Genomic DNA, 26,238 nt, shown 5'->3' on the forward strand with positions numbered 1-26,238 from the left:
CTACAAAGCGTTACTGAAAAGCGGCCGGTTTCAGTAAAAACGATGACAAAAATTCATGAATTGGGCTTGGAATTGCTTGCGCATCCATCCAATTCTCCAGATTCTCCCTCAACGACTATTTCCTGTTCTCAGATCTTAAAAGAATATTTGCTGGGACGAATTTTTCGTCGAACGAATAGGTGATCACCGAAACTGAAGCCTATTTTAAGGCAAATGTACAAATAAATAAAGTGTATATAGTAATTTGATTCCCTAAATCAACTAAATCTACGTCCAATTGAGTAAAGTGTACGTTCCCCAGCATTCGGTTTTAACCACCTCGATACTCCCCGAAGGTCCAGTCCGTATAAACAGGTTGTAGTGAATTTTAATACCTCCTGCTCCCCGTGTTACCAGAATTAGGTCTGTCGTCAGAATTCCATACTGCTCTGGACTAATGACCAGAGGTGTGACCCCATACGCACATTATACGCACACACCATTCAGACAAAAAGCTAACTCTAATTCTCAGTTAAACGCCTTTGTCGTCTAAACGACCATAATTGTTCAAAATAAACGTTGATCAGTCCATCTAACCACCATACCACCCACATCCCTAATGTCACAGCAATGACATGCAATAAATCCACGAACCGAGCTCCACACTAACACCCCGACCTATCAGACAGGTTCCCACGATGCAAAAATGCATTCAGAGGCCCAGAACCAAACCCCGACATAATCAAAAGTCTGGCCTACCCTTAACAAATCAACGTACCCAAGGTACTCAGAAGTCACTCGACCGATAGGACTATTGTCTGAGCAGTATTGCTACCTTCACTTGACCATGTCGGATATTCAGTCATTAAAGAGCGGTAACACACTCAAGCCACTGCTTAACCTGAATGCAACACCCTATACGACAATCAGGTCAAGAGGAGGTACAGCTAACAGAAACTGCATAGCATCCGTTGAAACGTTGCGGCATACAGCCTGTTTTGAGAGGAGTTTTTGGAACCCCAAATACTACTATCGCAGATTGCAGTAGCCGACCAATCTGGCCTGACGGGCCGCACTCCCAAAGGTACTACTTCCTACAGTTTTACTGTGATTGCCTTGAAACTTTGGGAAATTGATATTTTTTAAATTTCAAAACTTGCGTAATCTGTTAAAGAAACGCCTATTTCTTCCTTCTTCTTTCCTATTGTACGAAAAAAAATTTTAAATTTAAAAGGCCCTTCTTTAATTCAAATTTTAAATGAAAAAAATATTTACATCGTAGCTGACTTGAAGAAGATTCTTACAGAATGGGCTGATTATTTCAAATTCGAATTAGACATTTTTTGCCTAGTATCGGTTTCTATTACAGACACGCAATCTACTTTCCGCCAGAAAGAATCACTGAAGCCACAGCGACATTAAGACTTAATTAAAAAGAAATGAGCAACGAAAAGTAAAACGATTTGCTGCAGGAGCACACTTACACGCACAAACAAAGCAACACACACAGACATAGAATGAGCTACGCGAGATAGTCAAGTCGGACAAGAAATTCGATAAATTATTTTGTAATTTCGCCAAGGCGTCCTGCTCTAATGCGTCAGCCAAGCGATAGCTACACTTGATTGTACAAATAGACTTTGATATATATAATTTCTTACATGTATATATATATTGTATGTCAGTATTCATACACATATAAATGTATATGTATGTATTTGCGTGCATGTGCCCTACCTTCTTCATTTACAATATTTCACTCTCCCTCTCTCTCTGGCTTTTCACATTTTATACCGTGATACATGTTTTTATTGTTATTGCAGTTGGTTTCGCGAGGGCAGCAGCGTACCGTTACAATCGTACATACTGAAAGGCGGCTCCAAAAATCATTACACCAATGCAACATTACAAATACTGCCAAGACGCGCTGACGATGGCGCCAAATATAAATGCGTCGTTTGGAATCGTGCCATCTCCGAGGGTCATAAGCTGGAGACAACTGTCACGCTGAATGTGAACTGTAAGTAGGCAATCAAATTAATTGCTTTTGCGCCCGCACAAACACACACACGCACAAATGTACACACAGACGCACACACATATATACATACACTCTCTCAGTTAAGCGAGTTTATTGGAATTGCGCGGCGAAATCAGTGAAACTAAAAATTTTGTTTGCTTGACTGGCTGAACGGTTGGCCGGTTGGCTGGCTGAACGCTTGGCCGGTTGGATAGTTGGCTGGTCGTTGCGCTGGCTGGCTGCCCGTGTGGCCGTCCGACTGCTGTCTGCCGATAACAAGAAGCCACAAATAAAACGCATGCGAGTTGATATCTAGCAATTGTTCCGTTAATTCTTTGCACTAATGAGTGCAGAAAAGCGAAAAATTTCATTTTTAAGTTGATAGCGTAGGCGGTGGAAAGCGATAACGAAAAATGCGAAAAATGCTTGTCTGGCGGTAAGAGAGTGGCCGCGGCCAATGATTTAAAATTGCCACTTTCTGCTGCAGAAATTTTTAAAGAGCGACTTGAAGAGTAAGCAAATTATGGTAATTATCTCATCAATTTGAACAAAGGAAAGCACATTAAGGCAGAGAGTAGGGGAACAAAGGAGCGACGGACAACTTTAAGGAATGGTGATTACTGCAGTTTTTCAATACTTTTGTGGTAATTAGTTCAATTGTACAACAAAAGATATCAGTTAATCTGTGTTAAAATCAACGACCTTGGTATTTTGGCAGAATTTCGGTTAGTTGGTTTAATGAGTTGCTGCAGTCTCACCAGCCAGAGCTCATCTCAAACTCAAACGGAAGATGCACTACTCTGTTTGTGAGAGCAATTACTCTACACAAAATCAGATCTCTAACTAAGGCACTCATGATTGGGATTTGTAAAGAACCGATTAGCATGGCAAAACGTCTAAATTGAACTAAATATCCCTGCAATATTATTGTCCAAATTATACAAGGTCCTTTCCAAAGTAAACAGGACTTAAAACAAAAAAACATAACAATTGATTTTTTCGGCAAAATCAATTTATTTTATTCAAAATTGTCTCCTTCTGCTTCAATACAGCTTTTTGCACGGTCCAAAAGCATGTCGAACGAGTGTTTTAGCTCGTTGGCCGGTATGGCCGCCAGTATGCCGGTGCAAGACTTTTGAATGGCCTCTACGTCTGCATAACGCTTTCCTTTCATGGGCAAATGCATTTTTTCGAAAAGAAAGAAGTCGCACGGTGCCATATCAGCTGAATACGAGGAGTGGTTAAGGGTTAAAATGTGATAATCGGTCACAAGCGTCAATCGAATGTTGGATTCTGAGCAATTTTTGGTCGTCAGTCAATTTGTGCGGAACAAACCGTGCACACACCTTTCGTAAGCCCAAATTTTCGGTCAACACGCGATAAATCGATGTTCTGGAGATGTTCAATTCGATTTCCATGAATTTCAATGATGATTTCGGCTGATCTTTGATGAGTTCACGCACGTTTCGATGGAATTTCCGGTGATCACGGATTTTTATTTTGATTAGTCCACATGTTTATCATCATTTATGTCCTCACTACCATTTTGAAAACGTTGAAACCACTCGTGCACTCTTTTACGCCATAAACTTGTTTCATCAATTGAAACGTTTCGGTAAAAGTTTTACTAATTTTAAAATGAATGAATTTAATGTTGTCTCTTTGTTCGAAGCTCATTTTCGCACCGATAACACAAACATACTGACATTTAAAACGCAATAACTTCATTTTACATACAAGTATTTGGAGAGTCTTTGTGAAGTGATCTTTATGTAAACTGAAAAAAAACTAGCAATTTGCTTGTCTAGCTTGACTACTGAATTCTGTACGGTTTTTAACAATTTTTTAACACGAAAAAAATATATAAGCGACCACTAATTTATTTTCTTTCCCAAATCTAACGCAAGTGGTGCCTAGAAGTGATCAAAATAATACAATCCGTATATAGTACATAGCACTTTGAATCAACCTCCTTAGAAAATTGATTTTGATTAAGCGGTTATATACTGTTATACTTAAAAAAAAAATATTTTTTTTATTTTATATTCTTAATCTACTTATATTTAAGAATACATACAGAAAATTTCACATTGTTCAAGTGAAAATTTTGGAAGTTACACGCAAATTTTAAAAGGCGTTTCAGAGTGCTTGGAAGTACAAGGCCAAATGGTATTTTCAAAGTCGGTGACTAACATTATTCGAAAATCGCTACACTGTTTAGCCTCAAATTTTAACACCAACTTCTTATATTTATTTTCCAGTAACTAATCGAAGATTTCTTCTCACCGATAAATATGTTTTTTTTTATAAGCAATTTTAAGCCGAAATTTTGGTCGAAAATAAATTTTTGGATCAACAAATTTAAACGTTTTCGCAGAAAAAGTTCTGAAAAAATCGCCTTTTTCGGCCTTCTGCCTGTGTTTAACCACTTAAAGCTTTTTCGATAGGATAACTTAAAGTAAGAGACCCATGCTGTATCGATCTAGTCTCCTAAAAGCCGCACGATAAAGAAGTTTATCTACTTCTAAGAAAGTTTTTGCACACGTAAAGATCTTTAGACTCAACGCATGGTCGGGCATTTTACAAGTAGTATGAAGATTCGAAAGTTTGAAGCAGTCTTTGTAAAACCAATATATTTTATATTTATTTTTTTTGTTTTTGTCTGGTACAAGTTCAGTATTGATAATGTTTTATTGAAGTTTGAAGCTTAAACAAATTTTAAATAAATCTATCTGCCCCCTTTTTATGATATTTTCAACGTCATTCCTCTAATAGATACCGTACTTATTTCTCAACACGTTGTAGTAAAAGAAAAGGTTTGTGTAAAATAAAAATGGTCTCTGCTTGTCGGTGTTGGGTCTCTTTGGAACAGACTACATTCTTACTTTAACAAATTTTAACAAACAGAACGACCAAAAAAGAGTATGAGTATCTGCTAAAAGCAAACTAAACTCATGATCATGAGACTCTAGTTATTTTCATTATTTTACATCAAAAATATGACATTATCTTTCCTCCAATAAGCGGCAATGAAATTAAGGCAGCTATAACTCTGATCCGAACATAATCAAAGTTCTCCACGGGAATATAAATTTCAAATGAAGAAAAATCTCAAATTCAACGCAGCGATTCATAATTATTTATCATAAACATCAAACGGAGAAATAAATAAAATAGTAATTTAATTTGCAAAAAATCACTCACCAAATGTTACGTATACGCCATAACCCACTCAACCCATATGAAGCTGAAGTTATTGTTATAAACTTCAAACGTTACGTATACGCAGTGGTAAATTCCTTTCATTTGACGCTAAGGTTAGAAGTATAAACTGGAAAGAAAATAAAAGAAAATTTGAAATTAGACAACAATAGTATACATGATTAACAATAATACTTTCACATATTAAAATGTGATCCATTTCGAGGTTCCCCACTTTTTTAGAGAAAAACCACAGAAACTTCGAATTTATTGGGGAATATGAATAATCCTTATGAATATCGAAAGAACGGAAGATGGAGAGTCCCTCTTTCAAATTTTGACCGCGGCTACGTTTCAGATGGTCAATCCGTTGAGTTCAAGTTTCGATGATTTGTTGGAGCATTTCGACTGGACCGTAGCGATGTTTTGATCTAAGGCCAGAATCGAAGAGAGATTGTCCGCATAGACTTTAGAATTTACATACAGGAAATAGTCTAACGGTGTGATATAACACGATCTTGGTGGCTCCGAAACACATTAAGCGCATAGCTTCTAAACTCTTCTGAATCTGCAACTCCTACAGAAGAGCTATTGCCTAAAAGTGGGATTTACGACTCCACATGATCCATTGGCCCTCTACAAGTATCACTTGTCCCAAGCTAACGTATGTTGCCTGCTTGCTGGGGCTAACGGTCGCAATGGAAACCACTTCTACAAAAGCTCTGGAGGTTATCCTCAACTTCCGGCCAATATATAGTACATACAAGTGAGGTATGAGGCAATGCTTACGGCCAGCTGGTACCAGGCTACGGACATTGTATCATACCACATTTGTTAAAAGGAGATCCATAAGGAATTAAACAAAAAATTTTAATTTCCCAGTATAAAATATTGGGCCAATGGTTCTGTGATTGACCGTTCCAACTGCGAAATCTATACATTCACTGACGTATCAAAAGTTAAAACAGAAAGAGGAGTGGGCTTCTTCAATAGTAATCCATACACAGAATGCAGCTTGAAACTAAATGCCTACCACTCGGTATTCAGGCAGACATTTTTGGCAAAACAAAAGGTGTCAAGTGGGCTTCTGCTCTAACCAGCGAGTCCATAAAGCAAGTGGCAGTTAAGACTATCCATAGCATCAATAATTAATCTCACTTACTGGCAATTACTAGGCTTTTAATAGGTAACTCAGCTAATATCGTCTGGGTATAGAAGGAAAAGCTAATTTTTCTCGCAAGGTCCGCTCGGTGTAGCTGAAGGCACAATTCCCCTAATCTGCTTCAGGCCGTTTAGCTCATTCAAGGGTTACTTGTAGCAGTGGATCTCAAGTCTTAGAACAGTGCTAGCACAAGGCATTCCGCAAAGTTACTTTGGGTAGTTTTGAAGGTGGTTAGACCAAAAGCTTCAACTTTTTTACAAAAATTTACTTAGCAAAATTGTGGGGATCATCACAGGGCACCTACCCTTAGAAGCTCACATTCGGAAAATGGAAAAAGTGGATTTGGCACAATGCAGGGCATGCGCAGCGCATGTTGAAACACCGGAACATCATCTACGTGAATACCCAGATTTCAACCGGATAAGAAGGGATATATTCTACGGCTCCCACAACTCCATCTTAAGAGACATTGGGCAGCTGGGGTGGTAAAGAATCTGATAATTCACCAAATCATCTGAGTTGTTGGATAAGGCTTGAATCGGTTTTCATCCCGGAGCACAATGTGTCCAATGATGGTCGAAATGCGGGCGCCGCGGTCTGAAGCTTATGCGCCTTCTCTTTCATCCAACCAACGAACTAAAAGCAGCCAAAAAATAATTATCAGCAAGAAAAAATGCTAACTTCGGTCTCACTATTTACAAATAAAACAGTTTCATACAAGGACTTGAGGTTGATCGATCGGTATGACAGCTATAAGCCATAGTGGTCCGATATCAACTGTCTCGACAAAGAGGGAAATTACCTGTGCGATGTTTCTAAATGTGGTGGACTAGTTCACCTATATACGGACAGACAGACGGACATGGTAAATCTACTCAGCTCGTCACGTTGATAATTTTGTATATATGTTTGTAAGGTTTCGTAGTTTTTTGTTTGGATGTGGCAAAGTGGTTGTTATAATATTATTAAACTCTAAGTGACACACCCAGCGACTGTTTTTTGTAAGATCAGTAAGAATAACTCGCCTAAAGCGCCTCTAAAGTGGACCTCAAATCATGCAAATATTCAACCGAGCAAGCAAATGTAACAATAAACGCCAAGCACTTCTTATTTACATTTTACATTTTATTACATTACAGTGAAATATCACTCATACGCCATGTACCCACTGAAGTGCTCACAGTATGCTTATTATATTTATTAAATGTATAATATATACTCAGTTAGAATTTTTCGGACTGTATTAAGGAAAGCATATTTATACACACGTACCGAAAAATATATACCTCCACTATGCAAATAACCAGCAGCTGCACAGCAATTTCCCTAATAGTGACAACAGAGTACTTCAGTAAAAAAAATTACAGCAAAAGCTGCAAATTAAATTGGTTACCCCAATAAAGTAAACCCGTATAAGTGCAACTGACTTAACCAGCTGTATGAAATCACAAAAATCATATTAAACAATAATACCAAATCCACATTTCAAGAGCATACCTCAGTATGTTAGAGTATAAACTCCTCAGCATTTGCATAGTTTGTGAAGAGTGCTTGGGAAATGAAATTTCGTACGAAAAAAGGACAATTTATGTAACAACATATGCAAACATGTGTGTGAGAAAATCAGAAGTATGTCTGTATATGTGTGTTGTAAGGGCTTTGGCTGCAGCAGGTCCTTTGCTTTATATCGTTTCGGCCTAAAGCTGAATTAAAATATTAATTTTGGTCGAAAATACCTAAAAATGTAAACTATGCAAGTGAGCACACATACGCACAGCTGCAAATATCTACACATGCTCACTGGAAATGCTATTCTATTATGCAAAAATATATCTTTTTGGGTAAAAATGTCATTTCAATAAGCAGTCGAAAGTGCCTGATAATGCCGGACTTTTACGACAAGTTTTCAGTTGTTGGCACATTTTATTTTTATTTCTCTTACTCTCACCAGGCATACATGTGTATGTGTATTTGTGTTGAATTATGCTCGCATATGTAAATATTAAGCATTTTTAGCCCTTACATGTCTTACATGCCTGACTTTTGCTTGCGAACATTAATCATGCCTTGCTGAGCCGCATGCATTCGTGATGTGACACAAAAGGCTTCGGCATATGGCAACTTGCTGCAATAAGGTCCACTTTGTGGCGTGGCAGATACCGAAGCGTGGAATTTGGTAATTTTTTAGTCTCTAGCAGAAGACATAAGATGCCTATATATGAGACAGTGAAGAGAAATATGAATGGTCATAAATATTGGGGCAATTCCAAAGATACTGCAATTTAAAGGTTGGTCGGAATCCGTCACTGTTCTACATTTTACTACTAGAAACATAGAGTGTTGGTTAGTGTTGGTATTCTAGTCTAGAAATCAAATTTTGGGCAGGTTTTTGAATTTTATTAAAAAAAAAACCAAAATATATGCTTACTATCCATCTTTTTATGGTGTTTTTATTGATATCTTAAGAATACAGAAAACAAATTTTACAAAAAAATATTAAAAATTAAAATAATTAAAGGGGGGAGAGACAGGTGTAAAAAAAAAAATGGCGCATCCTGGCGACATTGATCCTGACTCTCCTGGTGATCTGAAAAAAAAAAATCAAAAGAAATTCTTAATCAGTAAGGATGCTGTTATAGTCCCTACCTTAGGGAACAAGAAAACAAATTTTTTGAAAAATGGCGACTGCCTGAAAATAAAAATCATTTTTTACGCTTTTTTTTTTGAAATTCCTGAATTTTTTTAAAATTACAAAAAAAAAATTTTGACACGATGATGGTAGGAACGATAAAGGATTATATAAAGAAAGTTCACACAAAATTTCAAGTAAATCGGTTGTATTGAACTTGAGATAATGCCGGTACTGTGAGGAAAAAAGTAGTTTCGAGAAAATAGCGTTTAAAAAATTGGATACGGCCGAACCGTGCTAGGTACTGCGTCGCTAAAGTAACTGTAGCTCTTAAAATAATTTTAATATTTAAAAATCCTTTGGAGGATATGTTCTTAAGGGTCTAAACTTTAAATATATGAAAAAAAATCGAATTTTTCAAAATTCTAGAGTAGAATACCCCCTTAAGACTGCCAAGTTAAGTCAGATTAAGTTATGTTAAGTTAAGTTAAGTCAAGTTAAGTTAAGTTATGCGATATTAAATTAGAGTTAAATTAGTTTAAGTTAGGTTAAGTAAAGTTCAGTTAAATTAAAATTAGAGCTGAATCGGATTAAGTTATGTTAAGTTAAGTAACATTAAGTTAAGTAAGTTTAAGTAATATAAAACTAAATTTTGTTATGTTTTGTTTAAGTCAAGTTAGGTTTATTTTAGTTAGCTTGGTTAAAGTTAAGGCAAGTAATAAATCGATGTTAAGTAAAGTGATGTTAAAGTTGGTTAAAGTTAAGTTAGGTTAAGTTGTGTTAAGTTAGGTTAAGTGAAATTAAGTTAAGTAAGCTTAGGTAATATTTTATTAAATTTAGTTATGTTTTGTTTAAGTCAAGCTAAGTTTATTTTAGTTAACTTGGTTAAAGTTAAGTTAAGTAAGGTTAAATAAAGTGATGTTAAGTAAAGTGATGTTAAATTAGACCTGAATCGGGGTAAGTTGAGTCAAGTAAAATTAAGTTAAGTAAGCTTAAGTAATTTATACAAAATTTTGTTATGTTTTGTTTAAGTTTAGTGAAGTTTAAGTAAGGTAAGTTAAGTAAGGTTAAGTGAAATTAAGTTATGTCATGTTAAATTAGAGCTGAATCAGATTGAGTTAGGTTAAGCGAAATTAAGTGAAGGTAGTTCAGTTAATATGAGACTAAATTTTGGTATGTTTTGTTAAGTTAAGTTAAATTTGTTTACGTTAAATTAAATTTTATGAAGAAGTTAAGTAAAAATAGTTTAAATAAATTGATGTTAAGTTGTATGATGTGAAATTAAAGCTGAATTTAATTAAGTTATTTTAAGTTCGGTTAAGTGATATTAAGTTAAGTAAATTTAAGAAATATTAGACTAAATTTCGTTATGTTTTGATTAAGTTAAGTGACGTCAAGTTAAGTTAAGTTAAGTTATGTTAAGTTAAGTTAAGTTAAGTTAAGTTAAGTTAAGTTAAGTTAAGTTAAGTTAAGTTAGATTGTATTAAGTAAATTGAGTAACATAACATAAGACTTCCAATTCTTAAAACTTAACATTGAAAAACTTAGAATGCAGTGAGGTAAAATAAGATTAAATGTGTTTAGATGGAATAAAATTAAATGAGTCTAGGGTAAGTTGAGATATTAATGGTGAGCTTAAGTTACATAGGATAAGGTTTGACTTTTTATCAACACTCATTTGGTTTGACTTTAATCGGAATTCATCTGTTAGATTCGGTTAGTTTAAACCAAGTATGACATTCCGCCTCGTTATCAGTGGTAACGAATCACTATGTGTTGAGACTAGTTTGGATCCTAAGCCCCAGCGGAATCAGAGGTAATTGCCAAGCTGACGAGGTGGCAAAGAAAGGCATCCTAGCTCCGTCAGCAGGAGAATGGAAAAAGGTCAGTTTTCCACTCCCTTCATGCGGGCTTCACAGGATCTTGACCCCTCTCGATCGCGAGTGTTCGAGTAAGCTTCTTTGACCGCAGTAAAGTCGGACTCTCTCTAGTTGTGGAGGTTCATACTTGTAATTTTTTCTTTGTTGTACAAGCTGTAAGGAATGTCAGCTGTGGAATGTGCATAGGAGAAAACATATGAATCCTAGAAATCTTTCAACACTTCCTTCTTGACTGTTCTATCTCTGCGAGTTCAAGACTGAAACACTTGGGAGCTCAGACAGAACAGAAGAAAAGAAATGAAAAGCATAAGCAGATTTGAAATGGACTCAAAGCTTAACCGACTAATAAGATTAGATGTAGGAGTTATATTTTTTATAGCTTCCCAAAGAATCATATAAAGTAGGCCAAGTACAATTCCCATTTTGTGGATCAGTCATCATATCTGACCTAATCTAAGTACGATTAAATAATTTCAGCTTCGGTTGAACTAAATTAAAAGAGGCTGGCTTAAGTTATTTTAGATTAGGTCAGATTAGATTCGGGGTTCAACTGTTAGTTGAAGTTAGGTTGTGATTAGAGATTAGAATAGTTGAGAATTGGTCAGAACTTAGAAATAAAAAGATTCATGGGTCTTGGCTATTTAGAAAGTTAATAATATAGCTTCATTTACAATGTGTCACGTGGGCAAAGAAGTGTTTGTCGGAAGTCAAAAGGTTGGAGCGGCTCATGAAAACTCCAAACTATTTTTAAGAAGCAGCTATAGAGAATTTTAACAGCCAAATCGGATCGAAACCTTGCGAAAACTATTTTATATACTTACTTAGTCTATACAAGACCAGCCTAAGTTCCGTTTATATTTCCACTAGCTACTGTGGACAAAAAAGTAAATTTTTAGAAATTTATTGTTAAGACGCTGAAAAATGGCAAACTCTTCACACAAAAGCTTTCACATTCGCGCCTGGAATTGCACCCCGTGGCAGGATCAACGTGTCACATGAAGCTATAACGGCATGCAGGACTGTGATTGCGACAAAGATTTCCACAATGCGTGCCACTGGACAAGTAATGGCACTACAAGCCAACGAACCTGCTGAAAGTTATACGAGTACGTAGACATGTTGGAATTCAGCAAAACTCACACACACACACACACACAAGCACACAAATAGAAGTGGATATATGGGTGTGTACGCGCATGAAAAGCTATAAGCTCTTATCTGTTGTAAGGTATTGTATATTTTTGAATTACGCAGAATGCGACAGGAATTCATAAACGAGTACGAGTTGCACAACAAAAATCTCATAAATAATATTGAGAAGTAAATTTACTAGCACATACTGGCAGCAACATCTATAACAACAAAAACAACAACAAGAAAAGAAACACTCGTGACAGTAGGCTGAAAGCTGTTTCACATGTTTACCACTCGCACAGGCAACACCAGCCCGGAGAGGGGCACTGCAGGCAGCAGGCGGGTGGCGGCAAAATTGTGAGGATTAAGTCTGAAATCAGAATATAATACGCATAGTTATGTCGTAAACACACACAACCACGCACGCACACACACACACACTCATACTTGCAGGAACGGCATGTGATCCTTCCTCTGGTATTGTCTAGTATCATGTTGTGCTGCAGGCATTCCAGCCTCTACCCGAGCATGTGGTGTGTTTACAGTAAGTTCTTCATAATTCTTGGCGCTATTGTTAGTTATTGTAAACAAAGCAAAAATAAATAAAAATAAAAATTGCTATGTGCCTGCAGACAAGCATTTTTATATGTATATTTGCCGTACAAGTCTACTTTCAGGCGCTGGACCACAGTTTTAACCCAAAGGTAACCAACAAATGCCTCTTAGAATATAATCAAATTCTCGGGCTATTATGTTGCCTACATTTAGGCGCATATACACACGCTAACATGTTTGTGGGTTTAACAATATAATTTTGTAGGCTATTTCTAGACACTCGTAACATGTTGCGCGGAGTATAATGGTTTTGTTCAACTGACAGTTATTCGTAACATCTTTCACTATTCGAGACATATGTATGTATAGATGTGAGAAGTTTGAAAAGATCTGATGGACTCTAGACATTGATTAAAAAGCAAATTGAACGATTTCAACGAGGATCGTATATCTTGTGGGTATAGCAAAGATAAATATAGTTGTCAATTTGATCCGCTAGATGGCACTGAAAGCTTATTTGCAATTCGATTAAGTTTATTATTTGTATATTACAATAAATCTTATTATATAATAATACAAAGGCATATCCGGTAGATGGCGCTGAGATCAAAGTGGTTCTACAAGCAATCTTTACTACAGACGTCTTTTTATATTTGGAGGAAATTTCTTATATGTTGCAGGTATAGCAGAATTGTCATTTCGGTCCGCCAGATGGCACTGAAAACGTATTTGCAATCCGATTGAGTTTATATTACGACAAGTTTATCACAAGAAATATTATTATGTAATAATATAAAGCATAGTCGATAGATGACGCCAAGATCGAAGTGGTTCCACAAGCCATATTTACAAAAGAAGTGATTTTATATTTCAGGGACATATTCGCCACATCAAATAATATTTCCATTTCATAAATATGTCCACTAGGTGGCTCCAAGATCGGAAAATATTTAAAAACCCATTAATATACAACGGATAGACTCTTAAACTAAACAAGAAATCACTTCGTGTTTTAGGTAGTACCTCCATGGTTTGGAAATAGACTTGTCGCAACGTCTGGTAAGACCGTTAGTTATCCATTATATTAAAGGACAAACTTACGGCATATGACACGCCGTTAGGAATTTATGGTCTATAGATGGGGCAGCGAGTGATCCAGAAAGGCTTTAAGAACAAAGCTTTTATATAAATTATATGTGTAAAAAGATCATAGCGTTCGAATTCTCTAAACAGCTGGAGCTGAAAATCGGATCGAAATCGCAATTAATCGGGACATTGTAGCGCCTAAAAAACGGCGTTCATAAAAAATGTAATCAAACTCTGTGGTTAGGCTAGTTGTGAGAGTTGTATGGAAGAGGGTGAGCAGGAAACATCTAAGCACTTTAACATCCACTGTCCAGCTTTGCACGACTGGGGCTTAACTTAACTTTGGCAAACCAAAACACATAGCTCATCCAGCTTTAGGTGGGAAGGTTGGAGAACGAGTCTTCTGGAAGCTACTAGATCAGATTCAAGCTCTTTCAACATCAAGCTCGTTTGCGCTAGCTAGCTAGCCAGAGGTGTTATCCATGCCCCGCTCACGTCGAAATAGGACCGTGTTGGATCCTCATTGGCGTCCTGTCTTCTATCAATGGACCGGACCAATGGACAGCTCAACACCTTTAGGGGACGCTCAAAGTGCTTTGTCCTTTTCTGGTAGTATTATGATTCAGAATATAGGAGTTTTTAGGCATTACAACAGATCGAAGTTTTTAGCTGTTCAAATAATATCCATGTTAACATCGACCTACAAGGTGCGTTCCAAAGTAAACAGGACTTAAAAAAAACAGAACAAATGGTTTTTTCGACAAAATCAATTTATTTTATTATAAATAGTCTTCTTTTGCTTCAATACAGCTTTTTCCATGGTCCAAAAGCATGTCGAATGAGTTTTTAGCTCGTTGGCCGGTATGGCCGCCAGTATGCCGGTGCAAGCCTTTTGAATGGCCTCTACGTCTGCATAACGCTTTTCTTCCATGGGCAAAAGCATTTTTCCGAAAAGGAAAAAGTCGCATGGTGCCATATCAGCTGAATACGGAGAGTGGTTAATGGTAAAATGTGATTTTTGGTCACATAATCGCTCAGAAACGTCGATCGAATGTTGCGATTCTGAGCAATTTTTGGTCGTCAGTCAGCACACACCTTTCATAAGCCCAAATGTTCGGTCAAAATGCGATAAATCGATGTTTTGGAGAAGCTCAATTCCATTTTCATGAATTTCAATGATGATTTAGACTGATTTTTGATGAATTCACGCGCAGTTTCGATGGAGTTTCCGGTGACCACGGATTTTGATTGGCCCACATGTTGATCGTCATTTATGTGCTCACGACCATTTTGAAAACGTTGAAACCACTAGTGTACTCTGCTACGGGATAGGCAATTATCGCCATGAAGTTGTTTCATCAATAGAAACGTTTCGGTAAAAGTTTTACCAATTTTAAAACAAAATTTAATGTTGGCTCTTTGTTCGAAGTTCATTTTCACACCGATAACACAAACATACTGACGCAATAACTTCACTTCCCATCCATGAAATATAATGAAATTCCCACTGGACAATCAATAAAAATAGCAGATTCTAACGCACCAATCGTCACATAGATGGCGGCACCAGGGGATGGATAGATTCAAAAAGTCCTGTTTACTTCAAATAACCAAAATCTGAACCCAGTACGTCCACTTCTTATGGTATACCATTTTTAATCACTTCCAGTTCATTTTACTTTATTCTGGCAACGCTCAAGATATGTGAATAGCACCTGTCTAATATCGAAAAAGTCCCTAATCGCATATCTCACTCCCAGAAAATTGGCATAAGGTACATGTATTGTGTATAAGTTCCCCTACGAAAGAATAAAGTTTTCGAAATCAAAAATACATATATATAAGCTCCCTTACGAAAGCATACAATTTTCGAAATCAAAAATAATATCTTATTCAGACACTACGCTGATTTTCTGTTACTTACATTTAATTCAACTCAAATTAAGTTCTACCTTACTTGCTCAACCATATTTCGTTAACACATTACAGTTGAAATTTTACTCCATCTGCTGCCCATTCATTGGCAATATTTTAGGAAATTTTAAATTACTATTACATTATCGTTGCACAAGCCTTTACCGTCACACGAAGTGGGTAAATTAAGTGTAATTCCAACAAAATACCCAACATGGGTGCAGCTTTTATTATTGATGTCCCTTGTGGCGCAAGAGTTGACCCTACTCTTTAGTAAGAGCAACTAAACTTTAATAACACATTTTATGTTGAGGGGATTCGAAGGCAAATTTCGAATATGTACTTATTGTAATTGGTTGTACCAGCCGAAGGAATAATATGTAAGAGCCAATAAATACAAAAATAAAAACTATATTGTTAGGAACTAATAAGTTAGGTTATGTAAATTGCTGAGTTGCTGCATACTCACATCAGCCACACAATACGTGTTTTAGTTAAAACCTTCATCTAGAACTTGGACGAAGGAAAAAAACGAAAAATGGATTATTTGGCTGACATTTTTATAAAAAAAAATGTTTGAAAAGCGCGTTAAAAGACGGCGCACTTAGCCTGTAGCACTGTATCTCCAAAACTATTGAAGACAGTATTTTAGAGGTGTTGTAGAATTCAATAAGGCAATAAATAACTTCGATTTTTTGAAACCCGTAAACCCATGTAACCCCTTAAGGACGGTCTGAAAGTCTAAAGAATTACCCACACATCTGTGCTTAACAATTCACCGAAAGAGAATCTTTGTATGGCAAAGTTAGCTAATCGTTTTGAATCTTGACTTACACCTTTTTAATCCCCGAAGAAAACGTCTAGGACACTTTAAATTAATTATATAAGTGGGATATCAGCGGGATGAACTGAGTCGATTTGGTCATGCAATAAATTGGGACAGTCGATTTTCATACTTTCCCTTGAGGCGAATTTTAACCAGATCCATGATATAAAATGTATACATAAAAACTTCCCATTCATGCATCTGGGGCTTTTGGCGTATTACCATCGATGTGTATGACCTAAGATTGTACTAATGGATCACCTTTCTAATGGATTCCTTTCCTAATGAGCAAGCCTGGCCGCTTCTGGACGCTCCTTCATTCAATTGTTGACGGTTCAGATCTGAATAAAGAAATTAAAGGTAGGAGAAAATCCCAAAGTTCCATGCAAATCCCATCAAATACTCAACAAACACTTCAAGGCAATCAATCCTGGCTTGGTCGCCGTTTGTGCTGGATTAGCACGTTTCGACCAGATCCGATTTTGCTTAAGGTCTTCGCAAATGAGTCACTTTTCGTGGCCAAGAACTCCGGGCACATTCGCTCAGGACAAATCCTTTTAGCACTCCTACTGACACTGTCTACTATAATTGGTTGAAATCGGAAGATAACCCCGTCCACTCTCCATTTAACGATGCTGTCAAAAAAGTACTGAAAGTGCGATAAATCGTTGGCTAAATACGCCAGAGACACAAAACTTTTCAGCGTACAAAGTGGTTGATGGGCATGGTACCTCACATATCTCGGGCCCATCCGACCTATTTCAAGTTAATTTGGTACGTGACATCCTTCTCACATTCCTATGGAACAGTGGGAAAATGAGTGAGGGGGAAGCATCAATAGCCGGTTTTTAGAAGCTTAATCCGCTAAACCTAACCAACTCCCAACTCAAGACTCTCCCACGGTATCACCAGTTAAGTGTTACTTCGTGGTAGAAACAGGACATCTAAGTATTCTCTATCAGTTTTGTCATTATGAAAGCAGACGCTGACTGAGAATGGAATGCTGAAGGGAATCGTTAACAGCATTCCATTTCTCAGTCGACTGACACACGAGTGCCGTTAAAGTATCAACGAGCGAGGGCAATAAAATAATACTTGTATATGTTCAGAGTCTTCTATACAGTAGAGGCCCGCTAAGCCGGACATGGCCTAATCCGGATACCACTGTAATCCGGACAGGGTTAAAAAACTCAAAATTTCTATTAGGTCCCTTGTAATCCGGACCGACGTTCTCTATCCGTATTCTCTAATCCGGATCACATGTTTATTATTCACTACATTCGCTTTTATGCTTTATTGGTTTAAGTGTTTTTGTTTTTTTTTTTGAACATGTATATTATTTGTTACAATAAACAAACAGAAATTTATAAATATTTTTTCATAATACATAGTTCTGATATGTCTTTGGTAATCCGGATTTCCTTATATTCCGGATAGGGGCCGGTTTTAATTGATCCGGATTAGCGGGCCTCTACTGTATATACAGTTCAGACTAATGCCATTGTGGAAAGCACTCATATCCACTAAATATTTGGGTCAGATGGAAATCCGGAACCTCAAGTCGTCTATCTAACCACGAGTGGATGTCCGGAATAAGTCTGTGGGTCCAGCGCCCTTTGCATACGGATTGGCACCGCTGCTGTCACAATTTGTTGCTTTTGTACCTGTCCTCTGACTTTGCCGATACTATTTTAGGCGCTGATAGCTGAAATAATCGCTCGCGTTCGTCTTCCTGGTTGTCAATGGGTGGCATACTGGCTAATACTTAAGCAACGTCGGTTGAAATAGTCCGAAGAGCACTTATTGCTCGAATTGCAAAAAGCCTCTGTACTGCAATTATTTGTTTGGCCTTCTATTTTTAAAATAACTCGTTACGAGGCATTCAGAGGCACATATTTCAACCAGAGCTTTGATTCAGTATGAAACCGGGGAAGCTGTTTTGAGCCATTAAACATTTTGATGACATTAAACGTGAATTGCTACGCGGAAACTGACCTTAACAACTGTTTTGAAGATTAGAAAAAACGTTGAGACAAGTGTATTAGAGCCAAGAGAGATTACTTTTAGGTGGACGACATGGATTTTGAAGAATAAATTAAGATATTATGAGGTATTCAAAACGAACCATATTACTTCAGGGTGCCCAAATAGACCAACTATTTGAGAAAAATTTACGAAATAAATTTACGCTTTCAATACTCGATCAACCCCATTCGAACTCATCATATAATACTTGATGTTATCTATGCATGAAACTTTCATTTGCGCAGAGTTTAATAAACGAAATTGATTTTTTATCACCTCCATATATCAATATATTGCGACCGCTGAATAATAGCTGCAAATAAATGATCATATTGGCTCAATTGCATATTTATCAGCAGCTGCATAAGAGCCGAAATATCAAAAAGCACACACAACCGAGCAAATATGCGCATACTAACACACACAAATAAACCGCTCATAAATTTTGGTGCACACGCAGACACACACGGCGCGCGCATAAGTATCGCCAAGCCTTGAAGACTGATGCGGCGCTGCGGTTCAAATATGAAAAATGAATGGCAAAAGTTGGAAGGCGATGGAAAGCGAATAATTTAAGACCTTTAAAAATGCATAGAAAACTGTGGTAGTAGCCAGGCAAAGAACTAGGTTAGGCGCGCCTTCGCATGACCGCCTCAGCAAGTGAAGAGTTGCGACGCGTCACTGATCGGCCCCAACGATCTGAGCAGCGACACGACTGACTGCCTACAGTAGCAAAAGAATAATAAAATGAAATAAGAATTGAAAAGCAGGAATCGAGAAATAAAAGCATTAGCTGGCAACAACAAAATGGCGCGCAGTGGCAGCCAATTCCAACGGCATTATTTCGCAAGCCATGAATTTTCTATATTTTTGCACATATTTCTCAATGAATTTTTTCTATTACGTCTGCTTGCCAGCATGTCTAAATTGCAATATTACTTTGTTGGAGAGAGCGCGTTTACATATGTGTATGAGTGTATGTGTGTGTGTGTGAGTGCGCGCTTGTTGGCTGACATTGCTAATGGATTTTAAATGAGCATCATAAATATGAGTAAATTGCAGCAATGCCGCCGACACTGATGCTGACGCCGTTTGTTGTTTCTGCCCACATTGGTGTTGTTGTTGTTATCATTATTGGTGTTGTTGGCGCTCTCCATATAACTCTTCTTGCTCCTGCCTGTTTTTCTAGCACAAGCGGCTGTTTCAGCCTATATGTATGCTAAATAAATTGCATTGTCTGTGTGTGCGTGCGTGTGGCTGCTGGCAGCGTCATCAACCGTTATGGGCACCGTTATTTGTACTTTGCATGCGCCTTTGCATGCTATCACAGAGTGTCCAAACAATTTGCTGTCGCTGTTTGTTGTCCTAGTTAGTGAAGCTGCTGGTTCTCCTAAGGTCCCGCTGCCTTTTTATTTTTCTAATTTTGTTGCAGGCTTTCTATTTATTTAATATTCACTTTAAGTAAGGCAAATTAGCTCGCGAGGGATTTGTCAGTGAGCTTTTTCACAAATAGATCGAAGTTAAAGGGGAGAGCAGGAGGTGCAGTCTTCTGTCGGGAGCTCTGCATTAACTCTAGTTTCAGACTACCAGACCACTTTGGGGTCTTTCAAGTGGAGGTTTTTGGCATGAAGGTTTTCGGTAGGTGTTCCGATGATTCTTCTATTCTGGCGTTGCACCTTTGGAACTCCAGAGAGCTCGGCAAACGCTGGTCAACAACCAGGACTTCTGCGACTGCGTGATCCTCCGAGCCCAGAGTGAACCGGAAAAGATGTTATTATTGTTGTTTTAACAGTTATCTACTCCACGTTAAGATGGTAAGGTACATATAAGTTGTCATCGACGTCACCCAACGGTAGGCCCGGTAAACGTGCTGTTTCGATGGGGTCGGACCATAGCGTAAGGGCTGTCAGATGTGTAGGATTAGCTGAACACACAAAGAGGTGGTTAGTGTCATATCGGGACTCTTTGCATGCTGGATATATATCTGATATGTCGGGGGCGATTCTGGATAAGTAAGAGTTTAACCTGCTACAGTGTCCAGAACGAAGCAGAACAAAGGTCCTTTTCGTAAACGATCCTCTCAACTATAGTCAATCTTGCCGCAATTGGGGGTTTCCTAACTGGACGCTGGCTAAAAGGTACACACGCGGTGTGCGTAATTATTTCATCAGTTTCGCTTTGCCAAAACAGAGTGGTGTAAGGCGAGGTGGAGTCATCTTACCACTTACTTCTCTGCACACACCTTTGGTTATTCTAGGGTTGATATTAAGCGAGATAATGCATTTCATGGTAATCAACTTTTAGCAACGTACGGATAACTTAAAGAACGAATATCTTCTTAAGTCAGATCCTGCTTCCTTCGTTACTACCATAAATGTGATTAGCATCCGCACCAGTATACATGGCTGCTCTTTTGCAACATATCTCATACTCAATTGCCTTTGCCAAAAGTTATAATTTGTAAGACCCTGTTAACGGCGGCGGTACACTTTCTTCTTCGCCAAATGGAGCCGCTTTTTCTGTTTTAAACTTCTTTGGAGTAAGCAACAGACAGTTTCTTGGTATTAAGCCACTGGATTCATGCTAAGTCGATGTTTACAAAAGAACACAGAAACTGCTACGGTCCGCCACATGATCTCATACAACCATGAAGAGATCTCCTATTTACTCTACTCTCCGACAGCTTTCTTATTATCAATATTTTATGATGGGCTTGGCCATCGTGGCCTTCTGAGATGCTTACTGTCTCAGCTATTTTGGACAGCTTCAAACGGCGATCTGCCAATACGAGCTCCCGGACTTTTTTTCTGCAACTTCAAAATGCGGTTCATTAGAAGAGACATTACGGTGAAACTCGTTATGCTGTCACCCTTGACTAGAGTCACTCGCTCCCAAAGAACCGATTGTCCAACCGATATTGCTCCTACTCATTTTTTCTAAAATCTGAGAATTGAATCTCTAACCGATACTTCGGCTACACATTTCTTCTAAAACTCGTGGATACACCCGCTTCCACCCGTGGTAAACACTGAACTAAGAGTCTGATTCAGCTGAAAGTATGCTAGTTAAGTCTCGGTTGATACGGTTAAGTCATTATCGGACCGCACGTTTAGATAGCCACGTGATTTGTTGAATACCAAAAACGTTCTGCATTTTTTTGTTTTTTTTTTTCTTTGTTTTTTTTTTTTACCTTCCTAACGTGGGGGAGTCAAGGAGGAAGTGTTAAGTTGATTCCACCTCATCTATTTCCATCCAGCTTCTACAGATGACGTCTGGTAAGATTCCCTGTAAGGCTGGTATTGGCAGGGACGCCGATAGGACAATGGCCTGTTGAAAGACCCACAACCAGGTAGATGCCAGCCTTACTGAGGCCAAAGAGATCACTAGATCTCTTACGATCAATCCTGGCTCAAAGGGCCGATCGGCAATCTTGCCGATGGTGGGCCAACGCTTTCCAAGCTTCCGCGAAGCCCAGCTATTTAGTACTAGTAGAGCACAATAGGATATGTGAGCACCAAACCGCTCTTCAAGAGTGCCTTTCCTTGCTAGCTCATCAGCTTTACAATTGCCTGTGATTCCGCTGTGGCCTGGCACCCACACCAGTCTTTTCACAAAGACACTCGATGCTATTAATAGCCCTGCCCTGAAAGCACTATTAATGAGTTAAATGCTAGATACCTTACAACATATATAACTTGCGTTTTGACGAGAAGCATCAAGAGAGATAATAAAAATATAATATTTTATATGAACCAGATCGGCATCACATTTTGAAAACACATAAATATTCAATTTATTATTCAAAAGTTTTCTGCCACACTACAGCGGGTTTGTATTGTAATAGCACTGCATACTCAAGCCATAGCAAGGCACATATCCGGGAGTATGCGTAAATATTTCACCTTTTGTGATTTTCACTTCATAAATAACTGCCAGCATATAGCATTATATGATACGCTGCGCTTCACACCAACACAGACTTTACTAAAGACGACGACAACACCGAACCCAACCAGCAGCATTCAGTCTACACGCTTGGCGTTTGTTGGAATATAATCGTAACTTCAATTTCCTTCATACAGCCAATACGTGACAGCGAAGCTGTGAGATTTAAAATACTTCCTGACGCCACTCAATCGCGCACACGACGCAGGTACGAAGTCATGCATACGCGTACGACTGAATTACCTTTTGCAATTTTTGAATATTTTGGAAAGAAAAGTAAAATACATGAGTGCCGTAAAATGAGGCGAAATGGATGCACAGCGTCTCGCGCTGCGTGGCACATGTTTTATCAGCAAATGGCTTTGGTTGGTTGAATGCTTGAATGGCTGGATGGCTGAATTCATGGCTGGCGTTCGGCATTGCCATCCTCTCTTGTCCACAAGGCACGCTGGCATCCGCTGTTGGCACGCTTTTATGCCGCAAACTTCAATGGCTTTTATGCGACTCGTGGAGTTTCTACTGTTCCTGTCAGTTATGCTTGCTGATGGAGTTCACAACTTCACTCGGTTTTATGCTGATCATTTTTAAATGACGTTTTCGGTTACTCAAGCTCACGAGTGTGTGCATATTATTCGTGTTTGAAAATTTTACATCCGACCATTTCAATCAATACGAAACTGATGGCTGAATGTTTTATGCGTAAAGTCCCTCCGAACTTATTTAAAATACCAATTATCGCTATTAAATCACTCTCCAAGCCGAAAAAGAATTATTCAAAGGATTGTTCATCGAAGATTATAATATTTTTCGCCCCAAGAGAGAGCGGCCAAGAATAAATCGGCGCTTTAAAAAACTTGACCATTATTTATAAGACCGAGCTTAAAAAGCCAAGAGAGCCTGGTGAAGAGCCTTCTTCCGAAGTGTAGAGGGCTACTCCACTGGACCGTCTAGGGAATGCTAATGGTATATAGATTGTGAGCAGCAAAGAATCACTAATGCTTTCCGTTGAATCATTCGGCTGAAGAAGTGCCATGTGGTGTGGAGTGCTGTTCTGTCTTCTGGAACATTCAGGATGTACGTCACCTCATCTGGGCGCTAAATGCATGCAAACCTTTGAAGTACTCGGGCTTTTATGGCATCGTACCAGCACAGCTGCAACCGAAGATCAAGGTGTCATGCAGCTGATTGGTCACCAACTATACAAACTACGATTGTGTAGAATCGGCCATGTTCCGAAGGCTTGCTAATTGTTTGAGGTGGCGTTTATACCGTAGGCTGGAAAGAGTTCTCATGTCGGCGCCAAGGCAGTCTGGTTCATTGGACTATCCACTTTTCTCTTGAAAACGTTGGAGACACTTATGGATCTGTCTACGAAGCCGTAGTAAAGCTTATATTATTCTGTAGTGCTGTTCCTCTGCTCATATACCGACGAGGGATATGTGGACTGGGCGAAGTCGCTGGAAAAAAGGCTCAGTAAGCTTTTTTATGTGTGGGTCGAAACTAGAAAGAAGGTTAGAAGGAGAGTCTACTGTAAGGAGCTTTACGTCAAGTTAAGTTTTTGGGCTACCGGACCACTGGTGTTTCTTTCAGGCTGAACTACCTACTACTAGCAGCAAACTTACGACTTCGCTCCGTTCTCTAACTACATTGAAGTGCAAATGAGCTGTATTCTAGTTGGCTTCGTGTGATCTAGCACTTAACCTACGGAGCTCTCGTGAGCTTAGTGAGTTGATCGATGGTCACCCCTAATTTTGACAAGGTTTATTTTGACACAATCGCATAAGTTCTTGCTGGACATCGCTCATTAGGTATAAGCTTGTAGATCTAACTATCTTATCGTACGTAAAGGATCAAAGTTGTTTGGAAGAAGGTGAGATAAAAACATGCAGACATCCATTGTTCTGGCACTTGTAAGAATGAGGTTAATACATCTCGGCAGCCATACTTTCGGGTAACAGGGAGACAGGGACGAACTTGACATTAATCGCAATAATTTGTGATCGGCTTAAAGCCCGTAGTCAATTCATGAGGACTTTTAAGATACATTTTTTCACAGTTCCAGATACCCCAACGGACTGACGTTAGAAGCTGTCCAAATGAGCTCGCTATTAGGATCGACCATTTAACTTAGCCTTCAGATGAATAAAACATTCTGAAAAAGATGCTTTCCATCGCATGTACGGAAAATTTAAGCAATAGAATACTAATCAACTTAATGCATCACTTGGAAAACCGTGCTAATTTACCGAATAGATCGGCCTGATCTGGAATCCTTCTCATGCGGTACATTTTGGATCCATCAGAGTTACCAGTTTCCTTAAAAACGAATTCACAATTTTAAAAAATAAATTAAGGAAGGTATAGAGTAAACATCTGGGATGGTGTTACTTATTGGGATGGACCAAAGTCCCAAAGCCACAATCCAAACAGCGGGAAAAAGAAACATATTGGTATCAGGTAATGAGTCTGTTATATGGTAATCTAGGTTACATAGTTCAACTCCATTAAATTACAGAAATTTTACTATTTAGTATTAATTTGGATCCCATTCCATGCTGATAGAGACCAATATACGGCGAGTTATTGTCGATCTAAGGTCACTTATACTCGAAAATAGCTAAAATCGGACTTAGGGCTTTTAACACAATACTTTCAATTAAAGTGCATTACATGGAGATTTCGAACTTCAAATACATCACTTGGCCACCTTTATTTTAGTCTCCCAAATTCCGTTGCAACGTTAAACCAATCATTTACACTCATAGAAAACATATAAAAATTAGCAGTTTGAAGAGCTGCTCCATCAATTAAGATATTAAAGAGCAGACAGTAAAAGCACAAAAACCACACTTCAACTTTCTTCAGACTTTAAGTAAGAAGTTTTCTAAAAATGTCGTAGAATCTTTTCTCCATTTGTCGTTGCTTTTCCATCTTTTCGCACGCAAGCATTGTCTGTCAGTTTACTATGTGGCGCTTACTCAGTCAGCTGCCGGCATGAAACCAATCAATCCATCAATCAAGCAACTCAGTTAATTTTCGAATATCACACAGTCTAATCAATACACACACACACTCAAATTAGACAAAAAACAAGACACAACCGAAAATGCAAACAAAAAACAAAAATATAAAATTAAATGCAACCAAAAACACACAAAATACCAGCAACCACAGCAAAAATGTATGAAAAAATCAAAAATTTCGAAAACTTCAACAACTTTTCCACTTGTGGCTGCGCCTACCAAAGCCGAGCGGTGTGTGTACACCAATTTGCTGCTCGTTTGTCGGCGCGTATGTTCTTCGGTGTTTGCACAAAATCATGCGAATACATTGAAATCAATCAAAACTTTGCCGAAAACCAAGCTAACAAATAAATAAACCGCTAGCCAGCAGCTATGGCAAGAAGTCGACGCCACGTCTGCTCTCCTCGCCGCAAAGTTGTTGCCTTTTGGCAAGAGCATTTTGCCATTTCTGCTATTTAAGACTTTCATCAACTTATGCGTGTTTATATAAAAGCCAAAAATTTCCATGGAACTCAATTTAAAGTAATTAATGTTTACTTGCTTTAAAATTTTGCTGACTGCACTGAGGAGTTTTTGGCTGGAGTTCACATTTTTGTAGGCAGAATTGACTTGGACATACTTATTAATTTATCTGGAATACTCATTATTGTGCAATTAGGAAAATTCCATCAACTCAACCTCTCAACGTTTGACATATGAGGCAATTAACAGTTAATTAACAATCAAATAGTTGTCCAATTAGTCCAAAGTGTAAAGCGCTTGTTGGTTTCTCTCTTTGAGACTTGAATACCGAAGGTTGCGTTGTATTATTGCAAAGAAGCTACTGAGAAGCAGTGGAATATCGCACCTAAAGCTGTGA

The 26,238-nt window shown here is 38.2% G+C and overlaps 1 protein-coding gene across 1 annotated transcript in view; it reads left to right on the forward strand.

The window, feature by feature from the left end:
• Positions 1-26,238, forward strand: part of LOC120769357 (neural cell adhesion molecule 1) — a 376,191-nt gene that overhangs the window by 283,433 nt on the left and 66,520 nt on the right. The window contains exon 4 of the mRNA XM_040096318.1: positions 1,803-1,999. Coding sequence (XP_039952252.1) covers positions 1,803-1,999 — 197 coding nt within the window. The remainder of the gene's footprint in view (positions 1-1,802; positions 2,000-26,238) is intronic.

This window comes from Bactrocera tryoni, chromosome 2, assembly GCF_016617805.1.
Source record: "Bactrocera tryoni isolate S06 chromosome 2, CSIRO_BtryS06_freeze2, whole genome shotgun sequence".
Classification (NCBI taxonomy): Eukaryota; Metazoa; Arthropoda; class Insecta; order Diptera; family Tephritidae; genus Bactrocera; species Bactrocera tryoni.